The sequence below is a fragment of the Aquila chrysaetos genome, chromosome 2 (genome assembly GCF_900496995.4).
Source record: "Aquila chrysaetos chrysaetos chromosome 2, bAquChr1.4, whole genome shotgun sequence".
NCBI classification, from domain to species: domain Eukaryota; kingdom Metazoa; phylum Chordata; class Aves; order Accipitriformes; family Accipitridae; genus Aquila; species Aquila chrysaetos.
The window spans coordinates 61,866,375-61,892,399 of NC_044005.1; the positions used below are offsets into that span (position 1 = coordinate 61,866,375).

The 26,025-nt window shown below is 35.5% G+C and overlaps 1 protein-coding gene across 3 annotated transcripts in view; it reads left to right on the plus strand.

Moving 5' to 3' along the window:
* Positions 1-26,025, plus strand: part of ATG5 (autophagy related 5) — an 84,722-nt gene that overhangs the window by 39,220 nt on the left and 19,477 nt on the right. For all 3 annotated transcript variants that reach the window (XM_030000668.1, XM_030000657.2, XM_030000688.2), the window contains one exon: positions 18,285-18,402. In XM_030000668.1, the coding sequence (XP_029856528.1) occupies positions 18,285-18,402 (118 nt within the window). The remainder of the gene's footprint in view (positions 1-18,284; positions 18,403-26,025) is intronic.

The window sequence follows — 26,025 nt, forward strand, 5'->3', positions numbered from 1 at the left end:
CCACTTTTTCTTGCTTGCTCTCTCCCTATCAGTCTCCTCCTTTCCTCTGGAGTCTGCCCTATGAGTATATAGGATTTAAAGTTGTAAATAGTATTTCATTCTTGATAATAAAATTACAAAAGTATGTGAAAGAAAATGCATTAAAGCTATTAATGACAAGCTCTTCTGAGCTTTTCTGGAGTTGCACTTGGCTTAAGGCAGGCTGGCTGTTGGGTGTTTGCCAGCCCAAAAAGGGGATGATCTGGGATTGTTTGTTTGCTTGTTCCCTTATTTGGGTCCTGGGACATGCTATGGTACTGGAATGAGCATTCCTTTGCCTCTATTTTCTAAGGGTTTTGATTAGGTTATTAATTTTATTGTCTAATTACATAGTAGGTCTTAGCTTTGAACAGGTTTTTCCTATCATAACTCCCTTAAGATACTGTGATTAAGTCGTACAGTTACAAATTGTTATGATGTTTATCGGCCTTAGTAACATGAGTGAAATTCTCTATGCTTAAGAATACATCAGTTAAATCTAACGCTTTGCTCTTTCTGACAAAGTTGCAATACTGAGATGTCTAAATAGATTTAAATGTCTAGCATGACCTGTCCTCTAAAAATAGCAAGGTGGAAGGGGGAAATGAAATATTCTGAGACATTATTAATATCTGGCTTAGTAAATGAATCGGTCTTGCATTGCTTGGGCTTCCATTTTATTCATATTTCCATATTAATTGGCAGAGCTCAATTAATTGCAAACCCCATTACAAGTATGTAAATCAGCATCACAATTTGTCCCATGTTATGACAACTACTCAAAAACTGATCAAAACTTAATATACTCAAAATAATATTACTATTATTTTCTCTCTTGCTATTAAAAACTGATCTTTGGAAAGATACTGGGTCCACCTGTAAAGTCTTCCAGTAATAATTAATCCATCCTTTTATGCTAGTAGGTTATTAAAATCTTTTTTATATTTTGGGTGAAAAGCCTCCACTGCATTTCAAGGCTGAATTTGTCTGAGTTCAACTCCAGTTTCTAGATTTTGTTTCGCCTTCCACCACTTTAAAGTCATCTGACTTTCTAACCTCCAAGTTCACTTACTGAGTGATTTCAGCAGCTTCAGTTTTCTTTGGTAAGCTGAATCAATTGAGCTCTTTAAGCCTCTTGTTATGAGACTTGCTTACCAGTGCTGAAGTTGTTTTTTTAGTCATCTTTTCAAACACTAGCTGATATTTTGATAATACTCAAGGTTTTTATTAAAGTTAGGGAGACATAGAGGCCAAAAGTAAAGTTTATTTCTGTAGGGTTTTTGATCAAAAATACTTCAAGCACTGGTGGGATAAAGGTGAAGTTAGCTGCTACTTAAAACTGCAAATCTGAAAATTTTTATTAAAGAAGTTGAAATGCAATGACTCGTCAAGCAAAAGAACTAGAAAACGTAAATGCTGTCGACCTGAAGAGGGCAACACAACACAGCAAGTTTCAGTGCCTTGTTGCCTCTAGTGCAAGATGCTCTTGAGTAGACCTGTGTGTAATACCTTATTTAACTTTTTTCTTACTTAATAAAAATGACGTTTTCATAAAGAACCTGCTGAAAATAGATCAATTTATTTCTTAAAAACTTTATTTTACAAGAGGAAGTTTGAATGAATAGAAATGTTTGATTTGTGTAGCAGAGCTGTGCTCAGCTGAATTTCTGTGCTGAAAAGAAGAAAACAGACTCTTGATTAATCATTGAGTACCCAAAATGACTTATTCTAATAACTGATGGTTCAGCACTGAAGAAACACTAGCACGCTTTCACCAGTTTTAAATTACTTCAAAATCAAAGCTCTATGAATGAGAAAGTTTAAAAGCTTTGGTAGGCAAATATTTTTCCTAGTGCCTTGTTACTAAAAAAAAACCAAACCTTCTATCAAGTATTACATATGGGCAGCATGATCCATAAGTTGCTATGAATACTTGTTTTCTGAACTTCATTGCTTAGTTCTGTGCTGAGAGTAATAGCAATTTGACAAGCTGCCACCTTGAGGTGAAGGTCACTGTCACCACAGTTGAGGTTCCATAATTGTGTAAGCTTTTCCGTTCCATCTAAGTGCAAAGTGAGAAGGGCTAGCTCAAACCGATGCTGTTAAAGATGACTTTTTAACATGTTTTTTATTAAGGAATGTCCATGCAGTTCTTTTAAAAGACTTAAGGAACCCATGTGCGAAATCAGCCTTGTACCTTTAAGAATCTCAGTACAGGATGGGGGCTGTCAATCAGAGTTTGAAAAAAAAAATTCTGAGATTATAAACTGTACTGGTTGTCTGAGATGTGACTAAAGTTTACATAAATGTGCCCAAGTTATCTGTAAAACTGTCAATCTGCCTAGTTCAAAGCTATTGTAAAAGTTGCATAGTGCTCAGGGAAGGAGGCACAGAAGACATGGGGCTGTAAAACCTTGATTTGGGTAGCTTCTCTGAGCCATGGTTGAACTGTTAACAAGCTGGATAGTTTTAAGCTAGCTCAGGCTTGTCAATAGGAGCTACAGTAATCCTTCTGAGTTGAATGTAGATGTAGCTTGTATACAAAGAATAAAATAGTTTTGCTTGTATGAAAAATAGTTTCTTGAGGTTCTGAATCACATTATAACTAGTTTAAAACACTTCAGCAATATACTGGATTCTGCATATTGGGGAAAACCGGGTAGTATTTTGTTTTAAATCCTTTATCTTATCAGATAGTCTTAGAAGAGTCTAGGTGTATCAAAAACCAGTAGCATTTTAGTAGTTAATAAATTTACTTTGTGTAAACAGTTATAGATTTTTTTTTTTTGTGAGCAAAAGATAAGTCAAAATACATTTTGAGTTACAGTGAAATAATGAACACTTCTGGTGGGGAAAAAAAAATTTCTATTCCTAATTTCAAAATGCCTTAATCTTACCAAATGTGTTATGCGCTCCCTAATCCTGGATTGGTAGTTACTTTTTTTAGCAAATTGGTTTTGTATAAAACTCTTAATTTGTCATCTTTTCTCTGAATTGTCTTATGATAATGAACTTGGATATAAATAAGTTTATGTAAAGTTCATGCTACAAATTCCTATTTAAACCATGAGGTTTTAATTCTTGTGGTTCTATTTCCCCAAACTGTTTTATTCAGGTAGTACTCTTGTATATATCATCCTAAATTTGTTATGAAAGTTAATATATGCATGCAATTAAAAAAAAATAATTGCACTTTTCACCTCAAACTTGAGTGTTAATTCTTAAGAATATGAATACATTGAGAAGCTGGGATAAAGACAATGAATGAAGAAGTAATTCAGTTGAATTAGGTCTGTGTAGAGTTACTGTTAGATCTTGTAATTTAAATACAGTGCTCTAGTATATTGCTGCCTTTCTTTTGATCATTAAAGCTGATCATTTTACTTCTCTGTTTCACTTGGTTTAGTCAACACAAACTGATTTGCCACTTTCACCACATACCTCGTTATGTGGTCAGGTTCTTATTTTGTAGCAAGAGGGATTTTTGCTACCTGAAACTTGTAATCCAGAGCTGCATTCCTCTGAGATTGTCTCTTGCACTCTGACGTAATAGCAAAAAAAAAAAAAAAACCAAACAAAAAACCAACCCAAACCCAACCAACCAAAAAAAAACCCCAAAACCAAAAAAACCCAACCCAACCCCAAAAAAACCCACAACCCAGCTGGTGAACTGCTTTGCATTCAGAAAAAGGGGAAAAGCAGGTATGGAATTTTTTCTTCAGAGGGATGAAGAATGTAATCTTTGAGGGTTATTGCTGTGGTTGTGCAGCGTATGCAGTGCCTGTTGCCTAGGAATTAAACTAGAACAAAACCTTAGCCTATGATGATGATGCAAAAAGTTAACTCTGCATAGATGAAAGTAATACCAGTACCTGTTTTGATTTGTCAGTATCAGTGTGCTATCTTATTTTTACTTTACTTATTTTTAAGTAAAATAGGTAAATAAAGCAGGTTAACTTTTGCACAAAATTGAGGACGAGAAAATACAGAAAATGTTCAGTTTTTTAGAAAGTACCAAGACTTCTATTTGCACTTCCCAGAAGACTGAAAGCAAATTGTACACAGGTAAGTGAGGAACGGAACAAACCTATAAGAAAGTGGGGTGTGATACCGTACTCTAGGAATACATTATGAGTTAACAAACATATATTTCTGAAATTTTGCTATCCTTGACTATAGGAATTTCTTATAGTTAATTATTATAGAATAAGGAGAATTATTGGTTTTAATGCTTTTTAAGTAGATTGAAAGTGTTGTATGAATTATTGTACTATTCATTGCTCTTAAGCAAACAATGAAATATTTGCTTTTGTGGATGTAAATTCATATCTTAAGTTGTTCATAGGTAGTCAGTACTCAATTTCTTACTTTTATGTGAGACTTAGGTCTGCATATGCATGTAAGACACTACAGCTGTGAAAAGCATTGATTTGTTGTCACTGACTCTGCAGATACCTTGATATTTTACCAATTGCAAATATGAATCCTTTTCTGGGAAGGAGATTTAATACTTCAAGGCCATGCTTATATTGTAGATGATCACTGACAAGACAAAGACAACAGAACTGTCTCTTGGAACTGTGTTTTCTATTTAGTCTCTGTTATTTCTGGCCTTATGACCATTGCCTGCTGTCTGTTCTGTGTGTTACCACTCTCTTGAGTATTGACTTTCTCCTGCTTCTAGGATCTGTACAATTCACCTGAAGTTAAATAATGCAAATTTGGTTGTTCAGAGAATATAGGGCTACTTTCCCTGCACAAGCAAATTTAACAGATCATTTGAAAGACCAGGCTATAGCCAGAATGTGGTTCAGCCATGCTTGTTAGGTATTTTGACATGAAAGTGGTTGTGAGTGGTACTTTTGCAACTTTTGGTATGGAACTTCTGGCAATATATGTTCTTGCTAAAAATGACCCACAAGGTATAACAGGACGTCTGCTTTGGATAATGCTTGTTCCAGGTTGTCCTAAAAACCTTTGGGTTTTTTTTGTTGGGTTTTTTTTGTACATTCTGCCTCTTGATTTCAATGCCCAGAACTCTATATGTTTTTCTTAGACCCTTCCTTTAAAGCAGCTGGATCATCACCACCTTTCAAACCTTTGTTCCCTTTTTCTTGCAACACAGACACCAGGTAGCTTTCATAGTATTACATATGTACTCCTTCCGTGTCAGAAATGTACTGCAGATGGTACCTAATAAAATGCCTATTTAGAGAAGCAGTTTGAGTTTCTCTCTCCTTCCTCTTTTGTGAGAAATCTTCTTCCTCTATGGGAATCTGTTGAATGAATGAGTCTGTTCTTAGTGTCTTTATGTTACTATTATCTATTATTAAAGCTCCAAGCAATTCTTTAAACCCAAGGGGCCAGACTATACAAGCTCTTACAGATGGTCCTTCTTATATCACTACTTAGAAGAACAATACTGTGTTTTGGACAATCCTGAATACTTAGGGTTTTCCCAGGTCAATATTCAAGATGCTGTGTTGCCAGAGTCTTGTCCATAACTGCATGCATCCCAGACTGAAGCTTTGCTGCATATTTTTGGTGTGTTGTGGGCTTTGTCTTTTGACATTGACTGGGGACAGTCCTTCAGGAGAGTTCATGTGTTTGTCAAAACCCAGAGCACTGGCCACTTCAACACAGCTTTTTTAACCACATACTCAGTTAAGAATCTTGTCCAAGTTGGTCAGGATATAAGGAAGTATTGATTAGGGCTGAGTCTCCTTTAGCTCTAGCAATATTAGTGGCCATCTTGCAGACTTTAGGGAGGTTCTTCATACATTTGTTAATTTTTGTCATGTTGTGGAAACCAAAACAATGTGGCTTTGGTGGTGCTTCAGCTTTCATTTAACAAGGGACTATAGGATCATTCTCCAAGTGATCATGATCTGTAAGCAATACTGCTTGGAGTCACTCACAGCATAATGAGCATTTTAAGGGTGTTCTTTAACACACCTTGAAGAACAGATGTACATTCTCAACCCATCATCTGTCCAACTGTTTTCTCACAGAAACCTTGAAGAAATTAAATTCTTGGTTGAGAACTGAAGAAAGAGTAAACTCAGTCCTTCCATAGATGATTTGGCAGCTTGCAGAAGAAATATTTTCTGTGGACATAAACCACATTTCAGTTCAAAGAAGAAGAGTTACTGTTAAATAATCCCTATTTCCCAACAGCAATGGAATTTATCAGCCAGTTGCAGACTTGCTCAGAAACAACAGTATGAAAATACCTTACTTCTAAAGGGATGTAATTATGTTATGGCCTGTCTTAATTTAACAGGTCTGCAACCACTCTTACACACAGTAGACTCAAGTGTACCCAGTGGGACTGAGGTTCTACAATAAGAACTTTTTATAAAACAGAGAGATCCACTTCAGATGGAAGAGTGTACAATCTCTGAACATCTTATAAGGGTCTACATGTACAAATGTGAAGGTTCTCCTGGATAGCCTTTGAATTAAAAGAATACAGGGAGTTCAGTAGTGGGACCTATGGGAAGGAAGCCTAAACGGTATCCTGGGCTTTAAGAGTGTTGCCAGGAGGTCGAGGGAGGTGATCCTTCCCCTCTACTCAGCACTGGTAAAGCCATGTCTGGAGTACTGTGTCCAGTTCTGGACTCCCTAGTACAGAAGAGTCATGGAGCTATTGGAGAGAGTCCAGCAAAGGGCCACTAGGATGATTAAGGGACTGGTACATCTAATATGAGGAGGAAAAAAAAGGCTGAGAATGCTGGCACTGCTCAGCCTAGAGAAGACAAGGCTCGGGGGATCTCATCAATGTGTACAAATATCTTCTGTGCACAGAAGGAGCCAGGCACTTTCAGTGGTGCCCAGTGACACGACCAGAAGCAGTGGGCCCAAACTGAAACACAGGAGGCTCCATCTGAATATCAGGAAACACTTTTTTACTGTGAGGGTCACTGAGCACTGGCACAAGTTGTCCAGAAAGGTTGTGAAGTCTCCATCCTCGGGGATAGTCACAAGCTGCTTGGACATGGGTATCTGTCTGTAGGTGGTCCTGCTTGAGCATGGGATTTGGACCAGATGTCTTCCAGAGGTCCCTTCCAGCCTCAACCATTCTGGGATTCTGTGATTAATATGTTAGCATGCTGAAAAGCCATTTGGAAGACCCAAAAGATGTTCTATCAATCCACAGAAGCTTAAATTGTTCCTTAGGAACTATTGTTCTTAGGAATTCTGTGAGAGGCTCTTACCTGATGCTACAAAGCTAAAATCTAGGATTTCTAGAAGGATCCGAGAGAAGTTTTTGCCTATTTTTTCCTTTATGCCCCTATGTAATATGATGTGACCATGTTTGACACAGACACAAAATGAATGTGGACAGCATGATGCATCTTTAGAAACAGTTGTAGAAAGTGAAGCAATGTTCTATTTTGAATTGTTACAATTAAGCCAACCCATTAAATTTTTAATCACTTGAATTTGGTAAAGGGTGTGTTCTAACTAAGCATATCTTTTTCAGATTAGTAGAACATGTGCTAGGACTTTAACTTTCAAATGTTTTACATGTTGTAAGAAGTCGTTTTGTTGCTATTACATAAAGCTTTTTCTAAAAGATTGTAAGGAAGCACGTTGCCAGTTGAAATAATATGGAAAAGGGTGGTATTTTAAATGGTTCTTTAATCTTTTTAAAGATGAGCAAGTAATGGCCCTCAACAACAGGTGTGGGAGAATTAACAGAAATAGTTGCCATATTTCTCTGTAAGTTTGTAATAATGCTAAATTATTGTTAATTGTGTAGGAAGTTAGGATAGAACTGCAGTTGCTTCTTACAGTGTGCTCTGTTCAATGAAAGGCTTCAAGGCAGACATGAGTTGTTGCCCACACGTGATTAGGAGAATAGTCCTTAACCATTCCTGACCAAAAATTGTTCAGTATTATTGTGTAGACATAACTGTAATAAGCCCTACTACATAAAATTTTAACCTTATTTCAGTTGTGTTTGTAATTCTAGTTGTAGCTTTAATTTGACTACAGTCCTGACTTGGATACTAGTTGATTCTGGCATTAAGTATTACTCGCATCAATTCTTGACATAACATTTGCCGCATAACAGACCATAACATGTTAAAGCTTCCACCAGGGGCACACATCATGTAATTGTTCTTACTTTTAAAACAGTGATCATTAATATTCAAAACCTAAAGGATTTCCAGCTTGTGTAATACTGTTAAGAGTGCTTTCAAGAATAACAAAATTTTCACTTTACTTGATATGTGTACAGGTTATAATTTTGACCACAAGTTTATATTTTCTTGATCATGTAAAGTATGCAAATGTAAGAAAATCAGTTTGAGGTAAATTGGATACACTCTTCTATAGGACAAAAATGATCCACTAAGTTTGTATGTCCTTCATGTTACGCAATATTCTTTTAACAGTTTATGTTATTTTCCTATCTTATCCTTTCATGTTATTTCAAATCTTAGGAGTAAGAAATTTTAAAGATGTATCCAAATGCACATTTGTTGTGACCATATTAAAGCGTATGTACAGGTATTCATAGAATTATCTTAAACTTCAATCTAGTTATATACTTCTGCACTACTATTTATGTGACTGCTGTTAGTGTGAATTGAATGTATAAAGTGTAGTCTGTTTCTTTTTTTTTTTTTTTTGCCTGCCTCTTAAAAATATTAGGGAATATAAAGTTCCTGTTCATCACCAGAAAGACTTTTAACTTCATGAGGGAACAGAAGTTTCCTTCTCACCACATAACTGCAGAAATCCTAATACAAACTCAAGAAAAAGTGAAAGGATGCCTCTTTTTTTTTCTGTAGGTTGTAATCAGATATATATTGTAATTTTTACAGCCACTGAAAATATTTAATTTATTAGAGCAATTTGAAATATATTATGGGAAAAACAAGTCATTTGATTTATTCTATATGTTGACTTTATAGCTAGTCCTACAACCCACATCACATCCTGTCAGTGAGTCAATTTTTCTGGTAATTCTAGATAGGTGTGTTGAGCATGTTTATACAACTTCTTTTCATCTTACAGTTTTTAGTTACATATTGGACATATAAAACCTTTACTTTGTTCTTTTATTAAAAAAATGTAATTAGTTCTATTTTGTAATGTGATGTACTTGATTCTCTGAACAGTGATGTGACATTGCAAGTAAGCAGTTCAAAATCCCAAATGCTAACAAAAGCAGTGCCAACTTTAATCAAAGCACACAAAATCGTAACTAGAGCATCTATTGGATGACTTTGCGGAGACTAATTAAAGAAACACTAGAAATAGTCTTTTGATTTTCTTGGAATGTTTTTTCAGTCCTAACAACTTGGCGAGTAAGTAAAATAGAAAAATCATCAAAGGTATACAATAAAGCCATGGGGTGTTTGGGAGAAGCCCTTCATAGCTTGGAAGATTTGAAGGAGGGGAGAGGAGCAATGATTACAGGATAAAGACAAATCATGTTGTTGTGTTTTATGCGCCTCATAATAGGAGCTCAAAAAATACTGATGAAATTTGAAAGGTGACAGATTTCAAATGGATAAAACAAGAGATCATTTCCTTTTGTGTGTGTATGTGTGTACTTTAGCTTGTTGAGCTGAAAGTCAAGGGTGAACTTGCTGCCTTACGAAAGAGATGAAATTTATAGGTTTTTAACAGATGATTGAGGAAGAATGAGTTCTTTGAAGCTTCTTTCAGTCTGTGTATGTATTTCTTCTTGAGTTTAACTTTAGCCAGTTGTCTTTCATATATTCAGTAACTGCTTGTGGGGGGACGTTGCTTGAAATGCAGAGGAAGAGAGTTGTAAATTTCATTTCGTTTGTTTTACTGGGGCTCTGTGGATGCCTCTTACAACCTACTGTTTTAATATTTCAAATGAAGGCTAGCTGAGTAGAGCAGTTACTGATTTTTAGCTGAGTCTCTGTAAAGGTATAAAAATAAAGGTTAAATCTGAGTAATCAGTTTGTGAGGTCTACTGCTGAGAGTTTCTTTAGTCCAAACTACACTAATACGCTTTCTAAGAGAATGGTATGTTCCTTCTGGCAAAGAAATTGGCAAGGATAAATTATATGTGCTGGCAACAGTGTAACCAGTGCTGCTAAGGAAATTATTTAAAATAAGGGGACCATGTCCTTTTTAAAAAATAAATAGATAAAAATAAAAAGAGGTATTTTAATGTGTTTCATTTTGATCCTGGTTGAGCATTGAGTTTCCTGAATGTAACCTCTCATTTTGTCACTGGAAAGTTCCACTTAGTGTGAAAAGCTGTGCTCTAGAGTGGCAGAGACAACCTTGCACTGCGGCTGTAAATTAGGCTTCGTGTAGAAATAAGCTGGTTTGTTGGTTTTTTTTGTTTTTTTTTTTTTTTTTGCTAAGTGGGACAAGCTGATAGAAATACCTTGTTTCAGTATTCTAGTAGAGTAAATATTATCAGCATTTGAAATTCCTTCTCTTTGTGTGTCTATTGTTATCAGAAAGCCGTGATTTGCAAACAGACCCTTAAAGCCTTAGTCGAGAGGGTTGCAGTGTCTTGGGCGTTGGAGCAGTTACAAAGTAGTTACCTTGCGTCCTTCTCACAAACTAAGCCAAAAAGAGAGGTATAAACTTGAGCCCATCTTTCTCTGGAAGTCTGTGTTTGTTTTCACACTGGAATTGTTTCATTGTGAACCTGTGGGCATTGAAAGTGAGAAAACAGCTGTTCTTGAAACTCCTTGTATTCTGGCAGCTTAAGAGCTCCTACAGAATCTTTGGAGGGAAGAGAGGTAAAAGTCAGTTAAAATAGTTTAATAACAGAATTACAGATTCTGTCCTTCCCACCCCACCCCCAGTCTGTGGACTGCTAGCATTGAATTTGATATCTTGAAGTAAAATAATCACTTAAGGAAATAGAGGGTGGTAATTAATACTTTTTACTGCAGAAATTCAGATAACTTCTTAAGATTTAATAAAACAATATGAATATTCTGAGCAGTTTAATTTTCTGTTTTTCTAGAAGTCAGTTTTGCTGTTACCACAAGACCTATAAATTGAATTTTATAACTACAGCTTGGAGCAAGTCTGTGACGAATAATACAGTGATTTTAAGGACAGTGATCAATGTTCATTGCAGCACAGAAAAAATACTGGACTAATAAGAAAAAGTGATCCAGGGATATTTAGAGGCATTTATTGAACTAGCATTCTCACATTAGATTTCGTTGTTGTTGGTGGTTTCAGTTGGTCAATATATTAACATTGTGTTTTCTCGTATTGTAATTCCAGTTGTCTGAGGACACTGAATGTAATGTATTTGTTTCATGTTGGGCTTTATCACATCCATTGTGGTAAAACACAATGTTAAACTGTATATAATTTAACAAAGATACATGGTGACTAAAATGATTTTCCTTCTTTGGAAATCTTTGTGATAATAATTTCAGAGTCCATGGGAAGTCTCCCTCTGTTTTAGTGATCTATTTGTATCAGAATTTTTATTTAAATGGTCTTGCATTTTGCTTCTAGCAGGTAACTTGCTTTGAGTTGCTTTAATAGGTGGGGTTTGGGATGTAAGATTTCTGTGTCTCACATTGGCTTTTAAAAATCTCAAAGTGTTGTCTTTGGATCATAGGTAGTGTAGTTATATCTGACATAGTAACCATTTTTGAGTCTTGTTTGCGATCATACAAGATGTGAAGTGGAAAGAAACATCATTTCCTTTTTTTTTTCCAAATGTCTGATAAAGATGTAAGAATCAAACAGGTTTTTTGCATTAAATTTGTCTTGTATCAGAGAGTAATGTGGTTTTTTTCCTTCTGCTTTTCAAACTGCTCTTTGAGTAATGGCAGCTTGTCAAGAAAAGGCTTCCTTCATTTGTGTTCAAATGAATAAATTACCTTTTATTGAATTTTTGGGGAAGTGGACACAATTTAAGTTTGTAAGTAACAAACACGGATTATTTTACATAATTTAAAAAATTAAATCTGTAGGTTTGTGGCTACCTTACTGGATTGTAGTGTTTGTGCATAGCTGTACTATACTACAATTCAGTAATGAAATGAAGTTACCTTGACGTTGTGTTTGGGAATTTAAATAATGGATTTCAAGTTACGCTGTAAGTTGAATCTCTAGCCTTAGAGTGTACAAGTGTATTATTTCTTAGCACGCTTTGAAAATACTGTTTCAAGGTTATCCTGACTGAAGCACAAAGTGATTGCTTATAAAATAGTTGATGAAGAAGTGAGTATAATAATTTTTTGAAATATTTTTTGAAGTAAAATACTGAGACTCCAGCTGACGCACAAATCTTGCAGAACCTATTTACTTAGAAGCATAAACTGGAAGGTATGCTGGGAAATAGCAGTGATTGTGAATAGGGAAATATTTTAAGATTAAAAACACAAGTTAAAAATTGGATCGGACCATAGGAGAACAAATCAATTTAAGTAATGCAGTGTCTTCTCTGGTTTTTAATTTGAGATTACAAATGTAGGTGAAAGGGAGAATTTGAAGTTCAACATCACAAGTGTGTGCCTAGCTTCAAGATATGCTTGCCTAGCTCTTTTTGTAAGCTTTTATTAATTGAATTATGAAATAGGAGTAACTTACCAGTATCAGTTAAACAAAATTGATATATTTAGCTTTACTTTGTTGTGGAGTTAATTAGGATGAGAGTATCACAGCAGATTCTTCTGTCATCCTAGCATAAGCTTAAGATGTCTTGATAGGTGGAACATAAATTAATACTTTAAAATATTAAATAGGTTGTATGAACAAGAAATATGCAGCAAAGTGAAAAAAGGACTGCTATAGGTATCGGCCAGTTATTTATACAGATTTTGCAGCATTTAATTTAACTTATAAAATTGACTTAATCTATTTGAGTTACACTGGCCATTGCAAAAGCAAATGGTTGGTTTTTACTTTTGCTTTTGTTTAAGAAAGAGCATGATTGGAGATAGGAAGCCTAAAACAGCAGCACTGAATGGTGGGGGAAGAATTAGAGGTCTACGTACACACAATTTTACTTATAAAGCATTTTATTTATTATCTGCTGTGATCACCAGCTTATGTAGCCTGCAGGCATCCCAATAATGCAGAATAATCAATGTGAGTTGGACTAAATCTGCTCTTAGATTTCTTTACTTTATAGTCACCTGTTTGTTTTCTAGCTGATGGTAGTCAATGTTTGCCCTGCTATTCAAATGTTCTTCTCCTTCATAGATTGCTGGTGCTATTTGTTGCATAGACTGCCTTGCTGGCTTGTTTTGGCCGTCTAATGTTAGCTGTTTACATATGTAAAAGCTCTCTCCAATGTGTTATTTTTTATTCATTGGTGATTTTTTCTGGAAGCCAGTCAAATGTTTCTATGGGCCTTTATTCTGCAGGTGTCAGGATATATGAAATGAGCTTAAGAGCCAAGTAACCCATCTTAATATGTGACCAGTTTCTGAATGAAAGTCAAAATACACAGCAGTTGAAGCAACTGTAGATAACATTATTGAAATCATAAAACTTGGGACAGGAGGTAGGGCAAGTTTAGGAGGGCTACCTTAGGCTAGGTCCTCAGAACTTGCTTTTTCTACACACCCAGAAATAGTTCTTTCCCATTCTGACACAAATTCTTTCTTACCTGTGTTTATTGGTGACTTGCAGTCTTAGCTGCCACTTCCATGTAATCTTTCAGTCTGATAACCTGCCTGTCTAGCTTCCAGTGAGTGCAGTCTTTTCTTAAACAAGGAAACAACAGAAAAAAACAAAAAACCCTCCCCCAAAAACCAACCCACCCACTGCCCCAAAACCCAAACCGCAGAAAGATTGCTTGTGCCTTTCTACAATGAAGTGCTCAGTGATTCTGGTCTAATATTAAGCAAAACGAAGCTGAAGATACACACCCAGAAATACCAGCAGAAAAACTGCGTTTCAGCACCAGTGAAAGAGTAGTATTTCAGATGGGGCTCTGCAGTATCTTGCTTTCAGACAGACATGGCATTGTGATGGTTCTGTGACTACAGCAATTCGTCATCTTTTCAATTAGTCACTTTTTCATTGTGCATTGAGATTTTTAATTGAAAACATTTCTACAAAGTAGAAGACATCTTAGGAAATATACGGAAAAACGTACTTTTGAGTAAATATTTAATAAAATTTATATAATTATTTTTATTTTTAGGGAGTAGTTAATTTTCCTGTACTTTTCTTTTTATATAAAATTACTTAATTTATTATGCAAATTCTTATTATTACTTTTAAAGCTTCTTGGTTGAGTTTAAATCAGTTTAAATAAAATAATAAATTTAAGTTATGAGAGGGTTTTTTTAGTGTGAAGTGATTCATTACAAAACAGCAGAGACTATGAACTTGACAAGTTACTGAAAATATGATGGAGTATGTAGGGAAGTCTGAAGTTTTACAGTTTTAGGCTGCCAGCTTATGCACATGTGGGTTTTTTACTTTGTGGGTTCAATATGTATGGTAACTTTTATTTGTTTGAATACTGTTAGAGTAGGAGCAGAGTATTTAGGCAGAAAATACAAATCCCTTCCTCTAGATGGAAATACTGGGAACTCTGTGATTTTTCCAGATTAAAACCCAGCAGTTCATGAGTTATGTTTTTCATTTTAAGATGCATCCTGTATAAAATATCTGACTAATTAAATTGTGGATTTCATGCAGTGTTTGATGTTCTTTTGATTCTGAAAAGGACCAGGCAAGCTGACTACTTTTTTTTTTTTTTTTTTTTTTCAGGATGATAGGGAAGAAAGAGTTACGATTGCTAGCACAGTATGTAACTATATAGCTTGTCTCTGATTCTGTGAGGCTTTATGTTGCCTTAAAGGGCCTCTTAAAATTTCCCCTTACCTATAACTCTTCTCAATGCCAGTATACCTGAATAGGTAATTTTAATCTATTTTTTCTCACTGTAGTGTAATTTTGCTTTCACTGTCAATTTCCTATCACCATTATTGTTTAAACTTTCTTTTTAAAGAGTAAAGTCTTCATTTGTTCTGCAAAGCACAAGATTTGTGGTGCTATGTAGTAGTATAGAAGAATGAGAAATTTCAGTTGCAAAAAATAAGTCCAACTTTCTAGGAAATACGTTAGAGTTGAATATTTGCTTTCATAAAAATTTGATGCTAAATTGTGGACGTGATCAGTGTAAAATGCGTTGCAAATTTTGGGCCAGGTGATTGTCTTCATATGCTCATATACTTGAAGGCATTCCCTTTGTAGATCTGTCATCAGCAATTACTGATTGACTCTCACCTGTTGTATCCTGTAAATGCATCTGGTGCCTTTTGAACACCTCACAGCTACCCAGGGGCTCGACTGTAAAATAAAATAATTAAGTGCTATATTCTGATGAAGCTATGATAATATTAGTAGGAAAAAATGGTGGATACTGTACACATACATGCTTTAGGCCTGATGTAGATTATTTAATATCATTGTCAGTTAACAGTTTTGCACTGATGTCGTTGTGGGTTAGATTACAGAGAGTGCTCTTTCGTATGATTGATTAAGCAAATACTGTACATAACACAACATTATGTAAGCAATTACTCATGTTGGCCATTGCTTCATGTGTTGTTGTAGTAAATACTAGAGTAGAAAGCTGTAGTCAAGTTGGGCTTATTACTAGCTACTACACTTCAAAAGGGGTGATGGTAAGATTTTTCAAAATTATTTATGCTCCTATATGTCTAAGATACTTTGAAAAGTTATTCTATAAACGTTCTAGATTGTAGGATGGGACTTTTGACTCCTTTAATGCATAAAGCATCGGCTGCATGGGAGGGAAGAAGTGTAAGCATGTTGGGATAATACTCTGCTTGTAGGATTATATTTGTGAACCACAATCTTTGTATAAACAATATGCAGTTACTTTTGTCGTTTTAACATTGATGGAGACCAGTGATTTTTATTTACATTACCACATCTGTATTGCTCAACACTTAAAATATAAAATTGAATTCATTTTCTGCAATGTTTCATGATAGCAGCTGAGGATATTGCTTTGCAGCAGTCAGCAGCTATGTGGGAGTTTTTAGAAAATACATCTTTAGCTTTTCCCTCTTGGCATTAAATTATGGTAACTAGTTAAAAAAAATCATTGCAATTTATTAATAAATAATGAGAAACTGCAGTATGCACTTGGGAAATTCTTATCTTAAAAATTTATTGATGATAACCACCTTTGCCTGCATCCTTCTTCTGGTGTTTATTTGTACTTCCACTAGTTCAGATGGTGGGCACTTGGAAGCTGTGATTAGACTTCTGTGAATAATTGATTTTTTTTTTAATTTTTTTTTTTTTAGAATAAACTCAATAGAAAATTGTTTTGGCTGTAACAATGCTTTAGGTTTTTTATCTCTTTTTTTTTTTTTTTTTAAATGGTTTGGAGGTACACTTCTTCAATATAACGTGCCAGAGTTCACTTCTCAAGTGTAGATCTGTCTGAAGTGGATCCTGCTGGCTGTGTGCTTCCCATCATTTTTCAAATGTTCAGACATTTCATTAGCACTGTTTGTATCCACATTTCTGCTACCCTGAGGCCATAGAGAATTGACTACAGCAGCTAGTCAGCTCCTTCTGATCAGTCTTCATAAGAAAAACTGGAAGAAGACTATTTTTCCATTTTTGGACACTGTTGGCAAGAAGTAACAAGTAGCTGTGTGTCAACAGTTCTGCACTGTACTGCCCTGGAATTACTTTGAGGTAGTGTACCACTCTTATGAGAAGACTCCTTGCCCTGCTCTTTGAGAGGTGAATGGCAATTAAGTTTTCATGGTTAATCTACTGCCTGTGGCTTTTCATGTAGGTAGGTGACAGAGACCACATTGTAACTTCCTTTCAAAATTAATTTTTAACGTTCAAATTTTTTTTACTATACTTGGCTTTTTTTTTTTTCCCTGAAAACCTCTGCCAGGAGATAAAATACTTCTTGATGTTGAGTTGTGTTGTTTTGTTTCTATTTTCTAGTTACTGTAGTAGGACAGGAACCACTTTCCGAGTGGTAGGAAACTAAATTTGGAAGGGGCAGTGGCTTGGATTGCTTTTTCTAGTTAAGATAGTATGTGATGAAAGTGTAATTTACTGGAGCGCAGTCACCCATAATGCAGGCCACATCAGCTGCTTTCTGGAGTTAGCTGCTAGCAGAAATTTGTCAGTAACAATTTAGAGCTTGATTAAAATTTTTATGTTGGTTGAATGATGTTTTTAACTTCTGTTTTCTGGCTCAAGTGCCCAGTTTGGGAGGAGAGGTCAGGTTGTCAGGAAGAAAACTTCTCCTGTCCTTTCAATATCAGATGCTTGCTGACCTTGGGGTTGCTTATACAGATACTCAAAAGAAGGGGATTACCTTAACATAACCACAGTTCTTAAATAAGTGCATCTGTAGATCCCATAAACTACTTTGCTTCTTCTGCAGCTTTGGGAGTTTTATTGCCTATGTTGTGGACAGTGACTGGCAGTAGTTACTGCCAATTGATTTGCTTTCTTTTTATCTCCAAAAGAAATTGTTAGATCTTGCACATCATCATAGGACCCATAGTTGAAGTCATTCTGAATTCCTGTGCATATCTGTAGCAGACTTGAGGCATATATGTTCTTTACAGCTGACTAATTCCTTAAGTAGGCAGAAGACTCTAGGTTGTCTGTCAAAGCACAACAGCTTTTTGTTTGTTTGTTTGTTTTAAATTGTACTGTTTCTTGTGGCTGAAATAGTTTGAATTTTTCAACATAAAATCTACTGGAAAAAATTCACCTGGCTTGAGCTATAAGGGTACTTGTTTGCCATTGAAAGTGCTTAATGTGTTTCTAAAAGGAGGAAGATAGACTATTGTAGAAGGTATTGGATATTTGTTACAGTGTTGCTTTGACTTGGCAAAACGTAGGCCTACGCTGAGCTTCTAAGTTTGTGTTCGCTGCTTGTTTTAATTAAATTAAGAATATATTGAAATGTTTTGTTCAAACGGATCCTATTCCCATAACAGAAGGGGGTTTTTTAAAATAAAAAAAAAAAAAAAAAAAGAATTTAACACTTACATCCACAACACTGTTTATAAATTATCTTCACAGTTTTCTGGAGTTTCAACTTACTTTCAATTGTTAAAAAACAAATTCCCCTGCATTTCATGATATGAATGGAATGCAAGGGAAAAAAAAGAAATGGAAATGCCAGATATTTCTTCTGCTGCAACCTCTTGTTCTGTCCTGTCTTCTGCCTGTCTCAAATAGTAATACTACATATTTGCATGGTCTTTAAATTGTTGGTTTTGCTAATTTTGTTATTAAAACAGGCGACAACAGAGAGACCTTTTATACAGAAGCTATTTCGACCAATTGCTTCAGGAGGACAGTTGCATACTTTGGGAGATCTGCTAAAAGATGTGTGTCCTAGTGCTATCGCCTCTGAAGGTACTGTAGAAATAACTTTTGTCCAATAAGATAATTTTTTCTGTTGATTTATTGTTAGGGTGGGTCGTTTTTTTTTTTTAATATGGGGATTTTGGAGGTAGAACTATGTCTCAGTACCACAGTTTGATTTCACTCCTTCCTGGCCCTTTAGTGTGCCCATTATACATTACCTGCAGTGTTTGGAAAGGATAAGATTGAGTCCTTAGGCACTCATGAAAAATTAGTCTCTGGAAGTTTTATTTAAAAATTTGTGTACTCCTTTGCTTTAAGAATATTTTTTAAAAATGCAGAAAATTAATGTGAATGTTTCTATTAGTAACGGCATGATGGCAATGTCAACAGAAGTTTTATTTTAAGTTACTTTTAATTTTATATTGCGTAAACTTTTCATGTGTAAAACTCCAAAATTGATAGAAATTGAAGATGTTTTCAGAATACTTTTTTTTCCCTGTTGAAGCCTAACCTTCAAAAATGTACAAGAAAGTGATTTTTATAAGTATGTAGTAGTTTCTGTGTGGTTACTAAGTAGTATTGTGTGACAAGACACCAATTAGTTCATGTAGCATTACGTCATTTCATACAGTAGCATTCGTTGATCAGCATTTATTCAGAAAAATAAGTGTTTCTGGATGTTACTTTAGCCTCAAAGGTTACAACTATTGGAACTCTGCAAATTAAGATCAAAATTATTTAATGTGAAACATTTTTCATCTTATTCTTCCTGTCGTCTTACCAGTTCCTGTAACTGGGTAACTTTTTTTTCAGTCAATAAATCGCAATTTGTTTCAAGAAATGTCTGATATTCTAGAGGAGATTTTGGCACAGAATTTACTGATGTAGTATCGGCACCTTTTGACCGTAAAGCACTAAATTTGAAATCAGCGTAAAAATCTATAAGATGTTGTTGTACACAGTAGTTGTGTAATTCAAAATCAAACAGTTGTCATGGATTTCTTTAAGTATGGTGATCTTAGAAATCAACTGAAATCTCAAAGTAATTTTTTTACCCCGCTTTAATACTTGTTAACACATGGAAACAATTTCCAAAAACAAAAAAAGGTAAGAAAAATATGGAATGTTGCTAGCCATGTGTCCGTTTTTCCTAAAGCTACTATAAACTTTAGAGAGTAATTTTAGGTAATGCTTTCAAGTAACTGTCCAAAAGATAAAGCAAGGTACAAATGGATACTTGAATGTTAGCACAAGCAAGTTTAACCATTTTTAAATGCTTAAGTGTGAGGATCCTACAGACACTAGTGAAAAGGTACAAAGTGAATTTAAAAAAAAAAGGGGGGGGGGGGGGTTAAGAGCAATGGTGCATTTTGACTTGGAAGGCAGTTGAGCACAAATTATATGAAAGAAACTCAAAAAGCATTTATGCAAAAGTTATTCCAGGATATAATGGATGATAATTTTTATGTAGATTTGCTAAAGCTGCAGATGAGGAATGTGCTAGTTACTGCCTTTATCAAAAACATGAATGCAATGTAATTTTATCTGAGTACTAGTGACTTGATGCTTCTGGTTATTAGGTGTTCTTTTCAGATCTTGACATAGGCACCAACCTTTAATAGCAGAATAGAAATGTGCTACGCTAATTGCTTGGTTCATTTTTGTTAAAGGCTAAAAAAAACCCCTATACTGTTTTCTCAATGGGGGCAAAAAATGCTGATTACTTGGAAGAAACTAAAATAGGTACTATTCTTACACTTAGGAGGAGCGATTTGAAATTTGGCAGAAGGGTTTCCTTTTATTGGAATATACTTCTCTGTTCCTGTATAAATCTGCCGAAATTTGGCCTCGTTTTGATCCCTAAGATTCTATTGAGTAACTTGCTCAGACTTAGAGTTTAATAAATTTGATCCCTCACATGGGTGTAAGCTATCTAGGATTAAGCAGAATTTCTCCTGTAACACAGCTTTGTATTGTTGCGTTGTTCAATTGTTCTTATATTCTGAGTGTTCTCCTTGTCTTCTGGTAGATAACAGAAGGAAAGCCGTCTGAGCTAAATGCAGAAAATAATGTGAACTCTTGAGGAGATATGGAGGTATACTGATACATAGAGCCAGTGGAGGTGGAGGCAGACTGACTGATCAAGTAATTTGGAAGAAAATGACAGATCTGGGAGTCATTAAATGTGATGGGGAAAGCGACTATAAACAATGAGGCAGGATGAAAGAGATTAGGGCAAAAGCCAAAAACTGACATAACTGAACACCTGGACAGAGTAAGTGGGATAGGAGATACTAAAAGGATGAGGGAGAAAAAGAAGCATATTGCATGTGGATCATACACTGAGATTGTGCAAGGCATCCATGAAAGAATGGGAGCGGACATCTTGCTGGCGAAGTGATTTGGATGGTCTGGAGACCCATTTGGAGAAACAAATTGAATCAAAAGTTGAAAAGAAGGGCAGTTTGCACTGGCAGAAGAAGATGCAAGTGGATACATGGTCAGGTGGATCTGGAGATAGTCATATAAGGGACTGGGGGAAACTTGTTCAGGGTTTGCTGTACAAGTAGACCGTACCCCAGACAGGAATACAAAGTAGAAAATTAAGCATGGCAATATGGAAAGAAAAAAGACCTAGGAGAGAGATCAGGAGGAAGCAGAACTAGGACAAAATGGAGAGATGATAGAGAAAGGATCAGACTTAGGGAAAATGACCTGAAAAGATGGATGCCCATGACAGCAGTGATTCTTACTGCTGAAGAACATGCACAGGTAAGGTTAGTGTACTTAAGAGGTGTGAAGTGCAGCAGTGGTTTAGGCTTGACTGCTTCAATTCATCATACTTTGTTCACTGATGATTCAACTTAGCCAATAAGGGAACTTTGATTATTCTCTTGCTTGGCTTTATCCACTCATCCCATTCCCTATTCAAATGTAATGTGCCCCGTATTAAGTGTTCATGCTCTACTACACCTTTGAGCTATTAAAAAAAACCCCAACACTAACTCACCAGACTGCATAGTGCCACTTTTGAGTTTTGCCTGTAGAAATGTTAGCAGTCATAACAAGGACATACTTCCTTCTTTCCCAGCGAGTGGACTAGACTCCTGAGACCTCATGTCAGTGCTGCTGAAGTCTCAATGAAACCCACTCAGTCAACTCATTTTCTCTCTGATGCTGGTTCACTGAGAGTTTAACAAGCTTCCTCTGTCAGTAGATGCTCTATCAGTTCAAAATGCAGAGGAGATTGTAGAGCTGAGTGTTTCTATTCATTTTATGGGCATGTGAGAATTTAATTAGCAAGCATTTTTTGCATAAATGTTTTTCTTCTAAAATAGCTGTATCCATTTGAAGTTGAATACTTGAGATTTAGGAAGCGTCAGAGTTGTAGACCGCCTGTACAATCTTAATTTCCGTACATATGCACACTGATCATTATACAGCTTATAATCGCTCTCCATCTCTCATCTCCCTTTGTTTTCTGTGAGACTTTTGTCTTCCTGCCCAGGCTCGGCATATTTTAGTGTCAGGGCTGTGTAGTGAAAAATCATTGTCCTGATTGTTGAAATGATGGATGGGGAATTAAGGTACTTCAGGAAGTATTATAATTTAGGCAGCTGAATACTGCCTTTGGGAATTGAATTCAGTTCTTTCTCCCCTAGGGAGTTCATTCAAATGTGATACTAGGCAAGCTGAGTGTAACAAAACCACCCATTTTATAGCAAGGAGCACCAGAAAAATCCAGTGATCAATGTGAGTGTTCTGCTGAACAGCTTGCTCGCTTGTACTTGTAATCAGCAAGAGCTCTGAGGCTTTGAGTGCGCAAACACCAGGCACTGTCTGAAGTCAAGTTCTAGGCCTCTCATTACTATTCTTCTTTCCCACCCTCCAAAAAATGAATACTTCTGGCCATAATGTCTCTTTGACTTCAGTTTGTGATCTATAAAATGATGATAATACAGTCTCCTTCCACAGGAAAATCTGATGAAACAGTTTATGAAAGAAAAATAGCTTGTGGTCAAGACTGACTGAATTTCATTACATTAAAAACCATCCTCTTTGGACCTTTTTTGATACCTTCCAATTTTTGTTCTTGTAAACTTGTTTTGTCTTGATCTACAGTTTATATTTATTCTGCTCAAGGCGTTAAAATAATGTTGTAACAAAATAGAATACATTATCAAAGGGGTATTAGAAAATGATGGCAAAGTCTTTTCCACATCTGGATTTTCAGACTTTATTCAGTGTTATCAAAGTTTAGATTTACTAAATTTTTCTGAACAAAGGAAAAAAAATAGTAGTAGCAAAGGTAATGTTTATAGCAAAGGTAATGTTTAAAGACATAATAGATATTGGTGAAGCAAGTTGTTTTCAACCATTTTCTCTCTTGTTTTCAAAAATTTAGATATTTTTCCAAGACTGTTTTTCACCCCCCCCTCTTTAGTGAGTTAATGCATCGGTGACATTAGCTGCATCTTTTTGTCAGTGCAACACAATCAGTATGAGCTTCTCTTTCTGTTTTTCTCCATCTGTTATCTTTTTTTTTTTTTCCCTCTATGGTTTTCTTTTTCCAATGACTTTTCACTCAACTGGAAGCTTCATGGTAATTGTGGTGATTGCTTGTCTATGGTGACATCCGTAACTGAGCTTTGTGCCGTGGGAACACACAGTATATACGATTTTCAGACTCAGCATTTGTAGCCATATATGTGAGCTGTTCCTGCTGCCAGATACTTGGGGACCACCACAAGAAGAGGGAGGGAAGGGTTTCAAGAACCACCCACAGTGTCTGTATGCCTTTGCTTTAGGAAACGTGGATATAATTAAGTCTCTCTTTTAACTGTGCTGAGAAAAAATATTTCAATGAAAAAATATATTTATATATATATATGTGGATTGAATATATACATTGATTACCAACTGTTGAAAACACCATGTAAAGAACATTGTCAGAACAGGTTGAATAGTGACATTAAAACACTGATAGTGAAAATGGTCTTTGTAAAATATTGTGTCGATATTACTTTGGACTGTTACAGACTGTGGGTAACTGTTTAGATACTGCATTTTATTTAAATTAGCTTATGAAACTATTTATTCAAGGCTTTTATTGTTTGTTGAATTGCTCTAAAAAATAACTACTTGAGCAGTTATTATCCCAACCCATACTTTCCTCTCTCTCCTCAAACTGGTCCTTTATTCAACTATGTATATATTATCCTGCTTGGTGGATGCTGTACAGTGCTCACCTTTCTGGATTGCTGAATAGTTTCATCTATTTAAACTGTTCATCAGAGGAAAACTGATAGATAAAAGTTAAAGGCTTTTTGTCATGGGCATTGTTAGACCAAAGGAAAGAGTGGCTTCTATTTGGAGTCTGTCCTTTAACTCTTCAGACTGCAAGGAGTGTTAGCTTGATTTTTTTTTTTTTTTTTTTTTTTTATCCTTAATCACTGCAGTGGAGTTGTTGCAGAGTTTATAGCAGTTTGGAACCCATTTGTCAAAATGCATATCAAGTAATTTATACATAACTAGTAATGATCAGAAAGTGTGAAGAAAAGCAGTACTTCGAATTAGAACAAGCATTAAGAAGCCAGTGTAGTTCTTAAAACTTTCAGCAATTACATTATCTTGACTGTAAAGGATACCGTGTTCCTCTAGAACAAGAAGGAGAATGGCTAACTTTATTAGTAGCAAACATCTTTAAGAATAATGCAATGTTGAGACAACATGCAGGGAAGATGCTCTTTTTTTACCTTACAGTACTCCTGCTGCAGTACTGTACAGTACTTTCTTCCGGAAGACTAGGTTAGAACCGATCTAATAGAACCCTTTCTAATTTTCTGTCTAAATGAGTATTTAGACAGCAAAAGTGTTAAATCAGATATTTTTTTCATTAGCTGAGTAGTTTTTCTTTTTCCTTGGTGCCTATTTAGCTGCTTTACAGGCAGCAGCTGTGGTTATGTGGCAACAGAAATAGTAAGACCAAGTCATCACAGAAAGTGTATCACCTTGCATTTAATATTGATGCATTTGATTTGTTTCAATTTTTTTTCTTTGTTCTGATCCTCCTGTGTTGACATGAAGTTTGGCAAGCAGTGAAGTCCTACTTGTCATGTTTAATAAATATTAAAATGAATATTCTCAGACACAAACTAATCCAGTAATCACTTCCTCTGTATTGCAGCCTACTGTAATCTCTTTTGGGCGTGTTACTATTTGGTTTTTAGTTATTGCAATAATAAATTGTAATTTATCAGTTACACAGCAGTTCATAAATGAAGGACAAATGCCTCAGTCTGAAGTTATACTATGAATAAACCTATGCTGTTTATTAGTACTTATTTTCTGTATTTCCATAATTATTGTTTACTGAAATTTGTCTAAAGGCTGCATACAGTTGAAATCAAACTTGGGAGTTCTGTGGTTGTATAGATAATACTTCACTTGCTATTTGTGGACTACTTTTCCTGATCCCCTAGAGTTATTGGGAATCCTTACTAGAAGATGTGCGATTTCATTTCAGTTTTCAGTATTTTAAAGTAAGACTTTGCAAGTTCTGCAATTTGAGCATATTAAACTGTGTTTAGTTCTCCGTTGTGATCATATCCTGTCGGGGCGGGGGGGGGGGGTGCTTGGTTTTGTTTTTACATTTGTTTCTCCCTAGTTGCTCATACTTAAAACCGAGGCAAGCTAGTCGTTTAGGTTTTGGGCAATGTTTAATCATTTCTGATCTTGATCCCAGCATCATGGAAGAGTGGCACTTGTTTTTCAGTTCTTTTTTCAACTTGTGTTGACCCATCTTATTTTCTTTCGTGTCAGTGGGTCTACAGCTGTTCCCTTTCTTTTCCCTGCATCGTGTTCATTCAATACCTCTATTCTAGTCATACATAACTCTTGCTGTCCTTTGTTACTCTTTTAATATCTGCTTTTGCATCCTTTAAAATTGGCTCTTCTACTTCTTTGATTATATTTACCATAATTTCTATAACTATTTTTGTAGTTTTTCAAACCTTAGCTGATTTCCTCATAGAAATAGATCTAGATTTTCAGGGAAGTAGTTAGTCATTGTCACTTCTGCTTTACTTGTTTCTTCTTGCTTTCCATCCTTTTGTCCTGTGGTATTCCATTTTCTATACTTCTACTTCAGTTTCCTTGAGTTTTCCAACAATTTTTTGAACCATTGGATGTGAAAAATCTAAAATATTTAGATACCTAGGGACCATGCCTCTCTATCAACATTCTTCCATTTCCCAGTTTAGATCTCTTGGTTTTCAGATGTCCTCCAAGAAGACTAATGTCCTGGTTACTCAGGGAAGTCCAGAATAAAATTGTCCAGTGTCCCCCTTTTCATTCACCATTTTACACTCCTGAAATCATAAAAAAAATCCTTTCCAGCCAACAGTCCAAAGTCCTTGTTTCACTTCTCATAGACTGTGCATCATGTAGTTCTGAATCTAAGCTCATGACAGATGTCTTTTTTATTTTAATATGAAACACCCATTCATGAGGACTCCAGGGTTAGAATCAGATTATTCTGATTATTCATGCTACAGCTTGTAAACTCATTGTCTGATCTTTTTTCCTATGCTTGTGGATGCCACTTGCACAGACAAAAGTTGATCCTTTAATTGGACAGTTCTTGTGTGGTAAAGTGGAATTGTCAGCAGT